General features: G+C 37.1%; 1 protein-coding gene across 3 annotated transcripts in view; it reads right to left on the bottom strand.

Moving 5' to 3' along the window:
- Positions 1-335: 335 nt before the first annotated feature.
- Positions 336-17,771, bottom strand: part of plcd1a (phospholipase C, delta 1a) — a 30,854-nt gene continuing 13,418 nt past the window's right edge. For 2 of the 3 annotated variants that reach the window (XM_055181992.2, XM_055181991.2), the window contains exons 3-15: positions 14,036-14,264; positions 13,466-13,595; positions 10,837-11,065; positions 9,963-10,164; positions 8,344-8,488; positions 7,161-7,313; positions 5,445-5,591; positions 4,179-4,338; positions 3,943-4,059; positions 3,668-3,846; positions 2,461-2,596; positions 2,222-2,371; positions 336-1,992 (exon numbers count right to left, since the gene is read on the bottom strand). In XM_055181992.2, coding sequence (XP_055037967.1) covers positions 1,901-1,992; positions 2,222-2,371; positions 2,461-2,596; positions 3,668-3,846; positions 3,943-4,059; positions 4,179-4,338; positions 5,445-5,591; positions 7,161-7,313; positions 8,344-8,488; positions 9,963-10,164; positions 10,837-11,065; positions 13,466-13,595; positions 14,036-14,264 — 2,069 coding nt within the window. In that variant the 3' untranslated portion in view covers positions 336-1,900. The remainder of the gene's footprint in view (positions 1,993-2,221; positions 2,372-2,460; positions 2,597-3,667; positions 3,847-3,942; positions 4,060-4,178; positions 4,339-5,444; positions 5,592-7,160; positions 7,314-8,343; positions 8,489-9,962; positions 10,165-10,836; positions 11,066-13,465; positions 13,596-14,035; positions 14,265-17,771) is intronic. The other variant, XR_012368183.1, reaches the window with a different exon arrangement.

Below are 17,771 nucleotides of genomic sequence, written 5' to 3'. Positions count from 1 at the left end.
GTGCAACAACTGCTCTCTAAGGCACATTAGATAAATTAACATGGAAAAAAGAAATATTTTTTATAAAATGAATAGCAACAATTCCTTGTACCACAATGAATACAAAAACCTAAATATAAAACACCTTAACAAAAATAGAAATCATTTATATGTAAATTCATGTTTACAGTATACATATTTGTAGTGCAACTCTCCAACCTATTATTAACAGATTAAATTATACCATTAAAAGATGATTCATCCATACATACTGTAGAGAAAACATTAAGAAACTTAAGAAAAGCACCAAAATGTCCATCATTTATGTAAATTATGTTGCTATTTTAAAACCTATAAAGCAATATAGTCAGCTTGAGTTAGATTCTGAACTTAGAACCGAAAACAAATCCATTGTTAAGTAAAGGTCAACACATAATGTAAAAGTCACATTAACATTTACAATTTAACAGCTTACACATTTCACAGATACAGACCACAGGAATGCTAGTGTTATGATAAATGCTCTCCTTTTAAAAAAATATACCCCCGGTTTTACAGACAAGGCTTAACCCAGCAGGCATATGACCGACCTTCAACGTTTAAATTTGGTTGAAATAAGGTCAGTTGTTTGTTCAACGTTGAAACAACGGTGAATGGTAAACGGTTGCAAAAGGTTAATAAAATGCTTAAAAATCAACGTTGAAATTTGATTGAAATAATGTCAGTTGTTGTTCAACGTTGAAAAAAATTTGCAAAATCAAAAGGTAATTCAACGTTGATTCAACCTTGTCCTTGACGTTGATTCAACGTTGAATCAACGTTGAAATGCCTGCTGGGAAGGCTAGTCCTAGACTAAATCACATGTTTGATGTCAAAAGGTAATTCAACGTTGATTCAACCTTGTCCTTGACGTTGATTCAACATTGATTCAACCTTGTCCTTGACGTTGATTCAACGTTGAATCAACGTTAAAATGCCTGCTGGGAAGGCTAGTCCTAGACTACATCACATGTTTGAGGTCAAAAGGTAATTCAACGTTGATTCAACCTTGTCCTTGACGTTGATTCAACCTTGTCCTTGACGTTGATTCAACGTTGAATCAACGTTAAAATGCCTGCTGGGAAGGCTAGTCCTAGACTAAATCACATGTTTGAGGTGTCTCCACTGAAAATAATTTTTTTACACACAGATCTTAAAATAAGCTTTGATTCGTCTCAAGATGCACACTAGCAACGTCTTCTTCTAAGGCATGTTTAATAAAGATGCTTAAACATCTTAATTTAGCTAAGACTACGTCCTGGCTTTAGCTAAGGCTTGTCTGTGAAACCAGGCATAAAGTTTTAATGATGTATAATTGAAGTCTTGTAGGTAATGTTTGGGCAAACTCAACTTTCATACAAACAAAGAAATAATATACAAACACTGATTTTAAATACTATGTTCGATCATGTTCATGTAAAGAGGCATCAGTGTAGTATTTTTTTTAAATACTTAAAAACAATTTTAAAGAAAGCAGTGTTAGGTTAAAAAATCTTGTTCACTTTTAGTTTACCTTTAAACACTACATAATTAAAAACACTAATGTTTAAAAGACTAAAAGTAGTACTGATTGAGAAAGGGATGTCACTAAATGTCATTTCTAGAATTACATTTTTTGGTACAGATTGTGGGGTATAATTTGTTAAAAAAATACTCTGAAATTCTTCACTATGTTTTGTAACATTTTTGTCTAAATGTGCTTTATGTGATGATATTTTTACTCACTGCAGTTTTAATTAGGGATAGTTGGTAGATGGCAAGGGAGGGACTTCTTGTACAAAACAAATCCAATGCTAAGGGAAACTTGCTAGAGTTTGTGTTAGCTGAGGAGATATTAGTTGTATAGTTAGATTGTCCAGTGATCTGCACACTTGCATTGAGTCTAGACAACATCGAGAAGCATGATGTGTACAAAGAGTCCCGCTGAAGGAATAAGATCTCCTCTCTTAGTATATAGAGGCAAATGGCGATATCCTAAAAAAGAAGGAATCTTTTATTAAATATCCTTCATAAAGGCATAAATCAAGATTAATTTATATTACATTACATTACATTTATGCACTTTTTATCAGCGGGTCTGTTTCCATGACCTTGCTCTACCACTGAACTATACAGGAGCATTTATTACTTCTTTCATGACACACAATGCAAGTTTTAGGACTTAGTAATGAAAAACAGAAAGTAAGATTTTTATTCAACTCACCCATCTGCATGCTGGTTAGAGGGATTGTGTATTGTCCGACAAAGTCATTGAAGGAAGCAGTGTCATAGTCTTCTACCAAAAATCTGACCAAAGCCAGTTCCGGTACATAAATGAGGAACTTAAAGTTTATATTCCACTGAGGATTAAAACCTATAAACAATAAAAAAAAACATTTAATTTATACCTATCCGGATGCAAGGTTCAAACATTCTTTTTTATATTTCTGTTTAGTCACTTGCCATTATTGACAATGTGATGCGTTTGTTGAATGGCATTGTCATCTTGTATGCCACAGACCTCCACCTTGACCAGAGGGTCCACGATGGATGATTGTTTATCCTTATTGAGCTTTGGCAGCTGCTGGGCTGAGATAACCTGAACAGACACAACACATTTTTAACTGTACAATTTCATTTTTTAGGTTCACATGCTTTTTTTTTTAATTTTTTTATAATGTCATAATTAAAAATAACACATTTTTGAAAATTGTCACAAATGATGCAGCAGCAAACAGAAATAGAGGAAAAAAATTCATACAAAACAATGGCTGATGGTTCTGTCGAAATACAAATGATGTAAATAGGCTGGTGTAAACATACACTTGCATAAAGCATATGTATTTGTCCACACCCATGTTGATTATAGAGTATTAAATACTTTAAAAGTGTTAAATTAAGGTTAATTTAGAACAGATAAAAATGTGAGATTAATTTGCGATTTATCACGAGTTAACTCATGACAATCATGCGATTAATCTAGATTAAATATTTTAATCTATTGACAGGCCTAATATATATATTAGGGCCGGGACTTTAACGCGTTAATTAAGATTAATTAATTACACAAAAAAATAATGCGTTAAACATTTTTTACGCATTTTAATCACACTTATTTTTGCACTGCGGAACATTTCTCATTGGATGTGTTTCGGCGGACCGAAGCACCAACTAGCGTTCATCATGATTTCAGACAACAACAAACAACAGTGAACATGAACGAAGAAGCTGATGAGATCGCTTTGGTTGGGCCTGATGGGATTTTTTTTATAAAAAACGAACGGATATCATCAAGTATCATCTCAATGCAAAACATATAGCAGCTAGCGTGGACGTTAGCCCGACTCCGAGTACAACGACTTGGTTGAACAAAAATAAACAATATTTTGTTGCTTAAACTTATGTATTCAGTCATTATTGATGGTATACTAAAAATCCATGTGAAAAAATAACTTCTCAATGTTCTCAGGTCAAATATTTATATGTGATTAAAATGTGATTAATTTCGATTAATTAATTACAAAGCCTCTAATTAATTAGATTAATTTTTTTAATCGAGTCCCAGCCCTAATATATATATATATATATATATATATATATATATATATATTTTTTTTTTTTTATCAATGCTCTCAACTTCCTCAAAAGCATTAAAATAAAATGGTCTCACCATGACATGCAGGGTCTTCTTCTTTAGCCAGGGGCCGATTCTGAGGTTAACAGGGTCAAACTGGGTGGCTGGGTCTCTCAGAAACTGTGGCTTCAATATATAACCGCACCTGCCATTGGGTAAAAAGCAGCCTTGATTCAGATCCATCTCTTTACAGGGAGTCTGGAAGTTTAGAGCAACTGTGGACCAAATAAAAAAATAAAAACAGATGAAATGGTGAATGGCAGCACAAGAACATAATTTAAATCATTATGTGAATCACACGAGCTTTGAACCTATTTGGCAGCCGGCGGTCCACAATGGCACTGGATTGTAGTTGGATGAATCTGTTCTGGAGCCGGCAGGGTAGATTCGACTCAACTTATCAATGTTGTGACGAATGTATGCTGTGGCTTTAAGACATTAATATGGAAGAGAAGGAAATTATGAATATCTGGCAACATTACTCCCCTGTATTGAACATCAATAACTTCACAGCCAGAAACAAATAAACCAAACATGATGTACATACCCGAGTTCCCCACCAGGTTCAACGCTTTGCTCTCCTTGAAGGAAGCCATTTCATAAAATGCATGTTTTGCTTTTGAATCTTCAAAACTAGTGAAATGAACACTCTTGCAGTAGATGACCAGATCAGACAGCTCCTTAGCCAGCTTGATCTTCTTAGACTTCTACAAAAAAATTAAAAACGGACAAAATATTCAGGACATTTACACTCAGTGTATATAAGCTATACATTTTATGTTCATGAAAACATATGTGCGAAAGAAATCTGAGCTTCTCTGATTTGAATCAGACTTGTGTGGTGTCCCGATTGGAGCTTGACCTTATCTATATTAGCTTTGTGTATGCAAAGACACATTTCCACAATCCTACATGCAATGCAGATGTATTCGGTGCATTAATATAAGCACCTTAAAACAACAGGAAAAATCTGGATTAAGAAATCAGTTTTTCTATATGACAATGTGCTTATTTTGCTATTTTTCCCTGCTTATTTGTGACAAACTGTGCATGTTATAGTGTGACTCGTGAGATATTTGCTTTAATACAGTTTGCATGTATTTTTAGCATTACTTTGGTCTGTGGCACTTCTATTTCTTTCTTTCTGTCTGTCTGTCAATCATAAGAGCTCTTACAGGTTTGTACTGTACTGATGTTGGGTAATTGACCTATGGCTAAGCCACGCCCCCAAACGCCAATCACAGTGCGCATAGCTAACCCAATACACTCAGACATTATCTGCTTACACGTCCATTGAAATGCATTGCAGTTAGTCATTCGTTTTTATATATTTTTTTCTTGCATTTTGAGTTTAAAATGGTCAAATGGGATAAAATGGGATACATGCAACTCCGACACTAGGTATCCTGAGAGGCCGGGCGACGTTGTGTATTTTTTACCTTTTCCCAAGCCACATTTTAACGTTAAGTGTCTAGATTTAGTTATGCGGTAGACCACAACACTAACTAAACGTGGATAAATTAAACAAGGATGTCTACATCGACCTTCTCAACAATAAAATTATTAATATAACCCTCCAAGTTAAGGCCCTTTTGGTGACTTTAAGATGATATACAGTCTTTCTGTCTCCAAAAATTGCCTTCTGAGAAATGTCTCCGACTGTGACAGCTGCCATAGCACCTGTCACCGAATGTTGATTGTTTGTCCGAGTTTGTGGAGGGGGCGTGGCTTAGCTATAGGTCAATTTCATGCTTGCTTTTAATTAGTTCTTGTGTTGTTGGGAATGACCGCAGGCTTTTTAAACATACAGTACCTGGCCTTTAGGTTTTTCTTCGTCTTTCAGTTCAGCAGATTCGTCTTCCTCAGACACGCTGTCCACATCCTCTGTGCTGTTGTTGTTGAACGCCGTGTCCAGTTTATTCAAGCGTTTTCCTTTGATTAGGAAACGGCCCTTCAGTTCCTGCCAAAAAAAAAAACATTATGACACAAATGTTTTCCGATCATACTGATGCACAGCCAATGAAAAACTCTAGATCACGTTCACAGCCTAACAACAAAAGATTTGGAAAGAAGATTCCTTCCTATCATTTCTCAATGTGGGATTTTCCAGGATCATTTTCATCATGCTCCCATCCCCGAGGCCATTCAGGGAAGCTGGACGAAGTTCTCATTAAAAGACGAAGCTCAGGTTACAGTGTGTGTGTCTATTCGAAACATAATTTGACAAAGAAAACACTCATTTGTTTTCACGGCGCAAAACAGATCCAGCTGCTGGAATTCTGAACGTGCCTGTTGGGTACGATCATAAACTCAAAGCATAAAACTATGACCCTCCCACCCAACCACCACATTTCTAAACGCAGTCTCTCGAGGCCAAGTTTTGTAAGAGCCTGTTTAAACTTGTGCTTGAAACTGACAGCTATGTGCGTTTTGGTAAATAATCTTCCATTGATAAATCTACGAAAGCTTACGTTACGTAACAAAATCTGGCTCCACACATTAATTGTAGATGTACCGATAATCACTACCTCACTTTGAGCCGTGATTTCAATTCATAGTGGTTACAGAAATAAACAGGACATGCACATGAAAGATGAGGAAGTCTTTTGAGGTAAGATAAAGGGTGGGGTGATAACAGCTTTTAAGACGTCATCTGGCTGTCATCTGAGTGCTATAAAACTTATCCAGCAGGTGGCGATGTGCCCCCTCTAATATGAACTCAAATCACATTCATTCACAAGTCGTATGAAGTATATTCCCTGTTGCATGTATCAGGGTTCCCACACCTTAGTTAACTTCAAATTCAAGGACCTTTCAAGGACTTTCCAGGTGCAATACTCAAATTCAAGGACTAAATGTGGGGACACATTTCAAGTAAGAGCAAGGTTACATCGTGTTACCTTTTAAGATACATTGTTACAGTTCCCTTTTAAGGGAACTCACGCTGCGTCACTGCAATGACACTTTGGGGACGCCTCCAGGGGTAAGTGCGTCTGAATGGGTATATCAAATTCAACCAATGGTGTGGCTTAACAACAAAGATAGGGTGACGCAGGAGTCAGGAAGTATATCTGCCATCTGAAATATTAGACTGCGTTACAGGGACACAAGAAGTATGGCAAAAGAGACGCAGCGTCTCATTCCCTTCTCAGGAAACAACAATTACATACGTAACCAGAGACGTTTTTATGTGTCAAACACAACTATGCAAAAAAGCATTTTGGTATGAATAAAGATTCGCATACAGAAGATATAAGCATTTACAGTTTAGCACGTCTGCTTAAAAAGTCTAGAATTTTTATGATATTAGCGTACACTACAAATGGAATAATATGGATTTTTTTCAGAAAACTTATTGCATAAAATAGATTCATGCACTTTCAATGACCTGTATCTATGTAGGTATATTTTCAAAACTTCCCAGGGCCTTTAATTTTCCCCCCCAGATTCACAAACTTTCAAGGATTTCAAGGACCCCTGGGAACCCTGATGTATACCCATTTTCAATGAATGCATAGACAAGACTAACCTCAGGTCCTGGAAAATTGGTGGGCATTTGTTTGCCCAGGGGTCGAGTGAGCAGAGCGCTACCCAAGGTGGAGGTTAAGTGCCAGGCCATGACTTTTTGCTGCTCTAGGCTGCAATGGTTCTCCAGAGACAGGATCACTGGGTATTCTGAGGTCTAATATGGCAAAAACACAGAAATTGAGATCTAGGCATGTATTGTTACACTATAGTGTATTTTTAGATTAGTTTAACCTTCAGTTTAATTTAACATTTTCATAATTAATAGAGCAGATCAGCAATGGCATCATACATTCAGTAAGTCATGAGAAACATGTTGGGTTTGCATCTGAACTCTTCAAGTATTCCTCAAATACAGTACTGTGCAAAAGACTTGTTGTTTTAATAGTTTTAATGTCCATCCATATTTATTTTTCATTAAGATACAAACAGAAAATATAGGAAATATGTACAAAAAATTTAAAAATTTAGGACTAAATGTCTTCTTTAGGCATCGTCGGTGTTGACTAAATGTCTTCTTTAGGCATCGTCTGTGTTTAGTGTGACCTCTCTTGGCACTAAACACATCTTGAGTGTTTTTAAGCATAATGAAGTAAAAAGACTAATTTCTTTAAAATGAGAAATTAGGATTTAATTGTATTTAGGTTTAAGAGATCCTGCAGTTTCCTCCTATTGCTCAAGTGGAAGGGAAGTTTACCCTAAAAATTTGACAGATCAGTTTACATTTTTATAAAAAATTTTATACTACATACACATTTCCTGTATTTTCTGGATGTATTATATAAAAGAGACTGATAAATAATTATATATGATCACTATAACATTGCAAAAACAACTAATCTAATTGTGGTATGGTGGCCTAAGACTTTTGCACAGTACTGTATATACCAGGGGTCTCCAACGTGGTGCCCGCACCAAAGCACATTCTATTATTAGCCTGAATTTTAATATTTATTTATTACATATTTTTTATATTAGCTTGGCTTACGTATGTTAACATTTTAAACAACAGTAAAACATATCAAAAAGTAAAATACAATAAAATCAACAAGTATAACAGAAAAGTAGTTTTTGAGTACACTATATCAAAAAGTAGCCCTCCAGATTGATTTACCCATTGTGGTAACCTTTGTTCACAAAAAGGTTGTAGACCCCTGGTATATACAGTATAATATCAGTTTACTCACTTTGAACGCGTATTCTTTAATAGCCTTGATGACATCTTTAAACAGCACTTTGGATGTGAGAGTATGGCCGTGGTAAACGACCGGCTCCCCGTTGACACCATCCCAACAATCCAGCTCCACACAGCGACAGCTCTTCATTAACGCTCTGCAAGACAATCGTGGTTAATACAGCAACCAATAGTTGACTTGTACTGTTTGAAGTTTACTGTCTGATTCCTTTGTGGTCTTTAAATTCTGACTTTAAAATGAAATGAACCTGCAGCATCAAAAATTATCATTTTGCATTAAAAATGGCAATGACGCACATACACAAGATATTGAGATGCTCAGACTGAAATGATAAGTGTTCTTAATAATGATAAATATATAAAATATAACAGTCATATAACCATAGCCACACTTTTTCCCTAACATTAGGATTCTTTTGAAAGATGCTACAGAGAGACTTATAGCAAACACACCAAACGCGAGTTCAACGAATTACATACAAAGTCAATGTGAAGACGCGATCAGACGCAAACTGGGCAGCGCAATTGGTGCGAAAACATGCGCTATTCTCCTCCAACGCATCTTCGCGCAAGTTTAAAATATTCAACTCAAGTGAAAAATTAGCATGACACAAAGTTAAATCCCACAAGTAATCGTGAGTGAGGAACGCGGTGCTACATGGTGTGTACTGTGTGTAATGAAAGCATTTAAACGTCGCTATTCATGCATAGTTGGACGCTTGAACATTTAAAGGGACACTCCACTTTTCTTGAAATTATGCTAATTTTCCAGCTCCCCTAGAGTTAAACATTTGATTTTTACAGTTTTGAAATCTATTCAGCTGATCTCCGGGTCTGGCGGTACCACTTTTAGCATAGCATAGTACAATCCATTGAATCTGATTAGACCATTAGCATCACCCTAAAAAGTAACCAGAGTTTCGATATTTTTCCTGTTTTCCTATTTGGCCTACTTTGCTGATGTAATATGGCTGCAGCAGGCGTAGTGATATTACGCACTGACCGAAGTTTTAAATAGTAAAAATATCGAAACTCTTTGGTTATTTTTAGCGTGATGCCAATGGTCCAATCAGATTCAACGGATTGCGCTAAGCTATGCCAAAAGCTAAAAGTGCTAGTGCCAGACCCGGAGACCAGCTGAACGGATTCCAAAACGGCAAGAATCAAATGATCAACCCCAGGGGAGCTGGAAAACCAGCACACTAAAAAAAATGGAATGTCCCTTTAAGTTAACTCGCAATATGTGCTTGTGAAATTCGCGTCATTCGTGCAGAAGGATGTCTAATCGCAACATTCCATTGACTTAACATGTAAATCACTCACGCATAAAAGTCGCAATGAAATTGAAATGATTATTTTTTACAAATTACTTATCTCTGAGCTTCATTTTTGTTATTCATGTGCCCTCATAATCTTTAATTAAAACCGCAAATCTCCTCCCCCCCTCAAAATGTTCTATCTTTACATTCGGTCTCGGGGTATGGCAGGCGGGTGGGTCAGTGAAAAGATCACAGTGATTAGCAAATAGCACCATGACCCAACTTTAAACAATCTTAACAATCTTAAACAAAGATATTATGTGTGCTTCTCAGACTTTGTATGTGTTCATACTTTATATAGGCCTCTGTGCTGCTAGGACCTTTCAGCTGGTCCTCCATCAGATAGGTGTTGTGTGAAGAAGAAATAAAGTAATGACTGAGTGGTTGTCGCATGTCCTGGTACACAGGTTTGTGGGCGGGGTTAAAGAGGCTGCATTCCTCGTGGTTCAGATACATCAGGAAGCCATCCTTAGTCATCTGCTTCACCTGTTTGGCTGGACAAATTCAAAAACACTGCATTCACTTAAACGTATTTACAGAATAGACATTGTGTTTATATAACTGCAGTATGATTATTCAGTTTGTTTCATCTTGGTGAAAGTGATACTGTGCTATTTTCAATACGGTTTAAAGGGGACCTTTCACAAGATGTCAAATAAATCTTTGGTGTCCCCAGAGTACATATGTGAAGTTCTAGCTCAAAATACTCAAAATGGATAATTTATTTTAACATGTTGAAATTGCCACTTTGTAGGTGTAAGCAAAATGTATGATTTTGGGTGCGTCCTTTGACATGCAAATGAGCTGATCGCTGCACTTAATGGCAGTGCTGTGGTTTGATAGTGCAGATTAAGGGGCAGTATTATCCCCTTCTTGCATCACAGGGGAGCCAAAATTTCAATGACCTATTTTTCACATGCTTGCAGAGAATGGTTTACCAAAACCAAAGTTACTGGGTTGATCTTTTTCGCATTTTCTAGGTTGATAGAAGCACTGGGGACACAATTAAAGCACTTAAACATGGAAAAAGTCAGATTTTCATGATATGTTCCCTTTAAAATAAGCCAATTACATTTTCGAAATAAAAAAACTTGCAAATTAGAAACAAAGATTTTTTGAAAATCATTTAAATGTTATGTGATGTCTTGTCATTTAAGTTTCATTACCGTTCTCATCCACTTCATATTTATCGATGATGTTCTTGGCGTAATCCAAACCCACTGGCTCTCTCTGTTCATCCTGAATGAAGTTCAGCAGGTCATCTGCGCTCATCTTTTCTTTACCATTAGAGTACCTTCTAAAGATTGCGTCAACTTCTTCACGTTTAGTCAGCAAATCGTAAAAATGTTTAATCTCTGAGTCTTCCAGCGTGCCTGACTTTGATGTGTCACATTGCTGTAAAATGATAAGAAAACAAATCTTTTAAGTGTACCAGCATGAATATCAGGAGGCATAACTATTATTCTGTAATATAATAATAAAACCTATTTTCAAATACTTTTTGTCATTACTTTATTGTTACAGCATTTTTCATGAAATCATGGACCCAACTCAGGTAATACATTTTCATAATTTATTTTCATAAATAAAACAAACACTACTGTATGATTTAAATACAATTGCAAATTAAAGCTGCAAGCAGCGATGAAACGGCCCTCGCACCAATGGCCACTGCCAGCCGATGACCTTAGAAAAGCAATGAACAGTGGGGGATATGCATTTAATTGAGTAAATATAGAAGGAATATGGCAATGTAATTTTGCAGCAGGAGGCACAATAACTAAAACTTAATAGTGTACATAAATGCCTTCAGTCCTAGAGTCTTATTAAACATAATTAGAGCACAGATTGAACACTGTATGTTTAAGATAATGTAAAACATGCCTGTTCACCATGCCAGTAGGTGATGCTATGACTGAACTGAATATTGCCATGTTGATGTGTTCAGTCCTGGACTCTTATCAATCATGTGAAGTTAGGGAAAGATCACACATTGCATAATCAGTGTAAACATGTCAGTTCCTGTTGCCAGCTGGTGGCACTATGACCATAAGTGACTATTGCCATGTAGATGTGTTTAGTCCAGGACTCTTATTAATCATGTGAAGTTAGGGAAAGATCGGACATTGCATAATCAGTGTAAACATGTCACTTCCTGTTGGCAGCTGGTGGCGCTATGACCATAACTGACTATTGCCATGTAGATGTGTTCAGTCCAGGACTCTTATTAATCATGTGAAGTTTGGGACAAATCCGACATTGCATAATCATTGTAAACATGTCACTTCCTGTTGCCAGCTGGTGGCGCTATGACCATAACTGACTATTGGCATGTAGATGTGTTCAGGTCAGGACTCTTATTAATCATGTGAAGTTTGGGACAAATCCTACATTGCATAATCATTGTAAACATGTCACTTCCTGTTGCCAGCTGGTGGCGCTATAACCATAAGTGACTGTTGATATGTAGATGTGTTCAGGTCAGGACTCTTATCAATCATGTGAAGTTTGGGACAAATCCGACATTGCATAATCATTGTAAACATGTCACTTCCTGTTGCCAGCTGGTGGCGCTATAACCATAAGTGACTATTGACATGTAGATATGCTCAGGTCAGGACTCTTAGCAATCATGTGAAGTTTGGGAAAGATTGGACATTGTAGGCCTGAGTTCCAGCAATCTGTTTCATAGTGAAACATCAAATTTTGGCGGACCGAAATAGACAAAAATTTTAACATAGAATCAAATCCTCAAAGGCCTTAAGATGAAACTCACCAAATATGATGATGATCCGACGAAAACTGTAGGAGGAGTTAGTTAAAGTATGACTGCTGGAAATATGAAAAACTGAGCCAAAATCTGAGAAATAATTAAAAATAGCTGACTTCCTGTTTGGTGTAGGGCATTGCTCCAAGAGACTTTTTTGTTTGGCTTGTAATAATACATGAGCATACCGAAATTCGTACATGTACATTAAACACAGTCCAAGGGCTGCTTCGTTGAATATTTAAAAGTGGCACTAAAACATGCCCCTTCAGGTTGCTAGCTGGTGGCGCTATGACTATAAATGAAAATTGAAATGTAGATGTGTTCAGGTCAGGACTCTTAGCAATCATGTGAAATTTGGGACAGATCGGACACTGCATGCCTGAGTTCCAGCAACTTCCTGTTTCATGGGAAAACATCACATTTTGTCAGGCCAGAACCGGCACACATTTTTACGTAGAGTCAAATCCTTCGCAATTTGATATGAAGATGATCCAACGAAAACTGTAGGAGGAGTTTGATAAAGTATGACGCCTGGAAATGACAAAAACTGCGCCCCAATCAACAAAAATAACTCTGAATAGCTGACTTCCTGTTTGGTTTACGGCTTCGCTCCAAGAGACTTTTTTGTAGGTCTTGTCATGCTACAGAAGCGTACCAAATTTCGTAATTGTACGTCAAACACAGTCCGAGGGCTGCTTTGTTAAAAATTTGTAGGTGGCGCTATAGAGCTATTTTCCCACGCCTAATTCCAAAGCCTACAACACATGTAAATTTTCACCACTCTTGACATCTGTGTAAAGTTTCATGAGGACATGTTTAGGCCCTCTAAAGTCCTGCTGACTTCTGAGAAAAATAATAATAAAAACTCCTTGAAGAACAACAGGGTCCTCACACCCCGGTGTGCTCGGGCCCTAAAAATAACATCTATTTGTAATATATATTCTTAATAATCATAAAACTAATTTTTAAGAAATCCTAACAAAATATTGGTACATTTAAAACATAAGGACTAGTAAAGCTCTCACCTTAAACAGCGCCTCAGCATACCCGTCATCCAAATCTACATTGATCTGCCGCAGGAAATGCTTCAATTCCTTCAATGTCATTTTGTTGTCATGATTCTTGTCTGCTTTGCGCATACAGCTGTAGATCCAGCTTTATGTCTGATGTAAGGGCTGAATATGAAGCACTGGAAATTTATTTAGTATTTATTCAACTGTTTGAGGCATAACTGTGTAGTTTTTTTTTTTAAGAAAATAATAAAAAATATGTTCAACATGATCCAGTTAATGTTACTATAAAGCTCCTGCAGTCAGGCAGCCTAAACTTCGCCCTTTTGGCAGGCACACGTAGAGCGATTGATTGCTGTAGCATTGGTATCGATAGTGGTTGAACAATAATTTTAAACCAGACCTTACCTTACACAACTTACTATTTCAACATGTTGTATAAGGGTTTTATGTTTAAAAGTAACCCTGAAATGACATGAAAGAGTTTAAAATGTGAAAAAATAACTGGGCTGATACACGTTAAAAGGCATTGTAGGGATCTGTTATGTTTCATTTATTAAGTTTTGGATGATGGTTAAAGGATACTGTTCACTGTTCTCCAGGCGGCTAAGGTTCTTACTGCTGTTGATGACCTTATCCAGGCCTCTGACCCACTGCTTGGCCTCGTCTTTGGATGAGGCAATCAAGTCCAGGTTCTTGCGTCGTCCTTTGAAGATGATGGAAAAGCAGCGGTCCTCCACAGAAGAGTCGGTGTGATTCTTAAGCCCTTCGGTCTGACGACCATGCCGCACAGAGTCAATGTCCTCGATGCAGACTGCAGATGAGAAAAGGGTTTTTAATTACAGGGCTCAACACTAATAAATAATTTTCAATAATTTTTTATACTGGCCCAGTCGGGCCAGTGGTTCAGGTTTTTACTTGCCCGGCCAAAATTTTCACTGGCCCCACAAAAAAATATTCAGGGAAAATATTTAAAATAATAATTAAAAAGTCAAATATAACTGTAAAAAATATACATTTTATTCATAATTTTTAAGACAATTGTCAAGTTTAAATGTAAACTCTAATTCTTAAATTTTACAACTTTTTTTACTGGAAAAGGCTCGCGACTTGTCTGCTTTACCTGGAAACTGATTGCAAACTGCAAAACATTGCATAATTAAAACTTTTTGCATAACAAAAAGTAAATGTCTGCTTCCAAGATGTAAATAAATAATGTTTTCGGATGACGTAACACACAGTAGTGTTCACAAAAACACGTGGCATTGCTGAGAATTTAACTTTCGCAACACTTAGGCTACGTTTACATGTAAACGATCTGAAAAGAAACCACAAAAGTGGCGTTGCGTTATCACTGAGGTAATTAATGCGCCTTCTCTGACCAGTAATACTTGCTGTGAATAATTCGTACAACTGCTGGAAAGACTTGTATATTTATCAGAGCTGCTATGGCAACTTGAAGGTCCGACGTATGGAAATAATCTGACATGTTTGTTGTTATTTTCCTGAACTGGCGCATGCCTGTGACGTAAACGCGTACGCGACGAGAGCCACCGTGAGCAGACTTTTGCGTTTTTACTCTTTAGACGAGAATGCGACGGTAGATTGTTTTTAAGATTTCCACTCTGAAGGGTGGTTTCACTTTTTTGCGTTTTTAAGCCCCCAAAATGTCATCGCCGTGTAAACGAAAGGCACATCCGATAAAATATTTTTACGTTTTCACCTTTGAGCGTTCTCGTGTAAACAGGCCCTTAAATGTGTCTCGATGGTAACATTGCATAAGAATACATACAGACAAATGGCCACAAGCAGAACATATATTTTAGTGACTGGGGGTGAAGCACTGGTCTGATCAGGCAAGTGACAATACTTTTTACTGGCCCGAGCATCCCTCACGCTGGCCCCAGGCAACCAGCAGTCCTTTATGTTGAGCCCTGCATTATTTTAACTACTTTGGTAAAATGGCCCAAAGCTAAAAATCACAGCAATTCTGTGTGTCTGAGACTCATGCATTATGCAGGTCTGTACATGCAGTTGTGCAACACTTAAACCAGTGTTGTGTCAGGGTGTGAGTAGTTTCAATAGAGCATATCAAGGGGTAAGAACCAGAGACATTTCACCAATTTTACAGGAGGGTCAGAACAAAATTAACAAAAGAAAGAAGGTCAGAACTGAGGGCCAACCTTTCAATACGGAAGTGACTTAAACTGCAATTCATTGACTGGCCGCTAGAGGCAGGCTCCAAAAGGGAGTCAATTCCCATATATCCCCATGTTAAAATTTCCAACTTTACAGTAGAAAATAATATGTTTACAACCTGGTATAAAAATCTTTTTGGTCTGTATAGCTAATTTTTCCCTTTATGACAACTGTGAGGGGGTTTAAATTATATTAAGCTTTAAAGATCTGCATAATTAAGGGCGTGGCCACTTGGGTGAGGGGTGAACAGCCACTGTGGTCACTAGAGTTAAGCTGGGGGGGGCGTGGTTTTAGCAACCAGACACATCAGCTTTACCCACGTCCCACCTCTTTACTCATTTTCGGATATGTGATACGCGATGACGTGCGGCCAAGATGGCGACAGCAGGCAACGCCTACTTTAAACTTTAAAAACGATCTTCAGAAACCAATGGGTGACGTCACGGACACTACAGCCATCTTTTTTTACAGTCTATGGTCAGAACACAAGAAAAAAATACCATGTTTGATCTTACTTTGTGTACTAATTTAAATCTTTTATAACTTAAAATTTGTTAATTTACTCATGTCCTTTTAGGACAAGTTTAATTAGGAACGACTTCTAATGACCTCACTGAAAGAGATGGGTGACACACAGCGACAATGTCGGTGGCAGTGTGCATGCAGTATAAAAAAGCATTGATTAATAAAATGTACTGTATACACTAAATACATGCATAAAATGATAATGCTCATAATAAAAGAATAATTCATAATGCAATTCAAATGTTTAAAAACAGCCCTCTGACTTTAGATCTATTTCTATATTTATGTCTACGTTCCTACTGTAGCTCAACTGAGTATTGTGTTACCACAGCAAAAGTTGTGGGTTTGATTCTTAAGGAACTGCTAAAAATGTATACAGTAGCTTGTAAGCGCCTTTGGTTAAAGCGTCTGCCAAATGCATAATGTCTCATCTGCAACAACACCTCCTAAGATTTAGACACACCAGTATTCATGAATTAGAGATGAACTTGATTTCTCACTTAAGTAATCTTGCTAAACCACTGGTGTACGAAAGATAACACATCGCCAGGCATCGTGCCAGACAGAGATAAGGCGATAACCTCATTCTAGTTGAGGGTTATTGAATATACCTGGAATACAGTCACTGCTGTGCCCTTTGTCTTTTACACCCTGTTTTATGTAAACACATCTTTAAACAGGATAAGTGACCCTGTTCCTTTAAATGATGTATGTTTAGTGGAAGCTTAATGCATGGAAGTGTGTACAGCTATACACACACAAGGGAAAAAATCAAACATATGCAACTATTCAGCTTACACCACAATATTCTGGGTAAAGATCTGGCTAACAGATCTCTCAAATAAATCTGTGTATTTTTATGTACGATTACATAAAAATACAGAAGTTTCAGTTTTAATTTACTGTCATGTATGCAAATACCTTTATAAACCCATCTGACTACCATCAGGAGAATTTTGGTTGATGCTGGTTAGTGCACGTTTAGTGCTGGTCTAGATCCATAATTGATCAAGTTTTGAGTCTGAGTCAAGACAGCTTAATCTGGACTTGGTCTTGACTCAGACTCGACTTCAACACTGGAAACAAGTTCACCATGCAAGTCATCCAAGCGGAGTGAGATTTTCGAACTCTTATACAATGAATTTATTATCCCTAATAAAACAATTATGCACAATGGATGGCTTAGTGGAAAAATCAGATCAGGGTTGGGTTTTGCTGTGTGTACTCTGCTGACTGGAGTTGAGCAAATATTACCGAAACTCATGGCTGAAGATAGTCTGAAGTTTTAGACGTGCCGACACTCACACAAAGCAAATGTGGGGACTTGCTGGAGAACTATTTGTTGATCTCTAGTGGTCTATTGAAAGGAAGCAGTGTCCAAAAATGATCCTGCTTACATCCTTCAGATTCCACTAAAAGTAGCTGATAGAAAGAAATCATTGTGTTAAGGAATATTTCTCACCCTATTTAATTTTGTCAGATTATTCTATTGTTACTCATTCATTGCATGTAACAGTTCGCAACAGTTTGTTTAACCTACAATCTTGAAACCAGAAATGGTCAATATTGCCCACTAATCTGCTTACTTTGGTTATCT

Source organism: Misgurnus anguillicaudatus, chromosome 25 (genome assembly GCF_027580225.2).
Source record: "Misgurnus anguillicaudatus chromosome 25, ASM2758022v2, whole genome shotgun sequence".
In the NCBI taxonomy this organism is placed as follows: domain Eukaryota; kingdom Metazoa; phylum Chordata; class Actinopteri; order Cypriniformes; family Cobitidae; genus Misgurnus; species Misgurnus anguillicaudatus.
The sequence above is the reverse complement of the archived record's forward strand: the minus strand, read 5'-3'. Positions and strand labels throughout refer to the sequence as shown.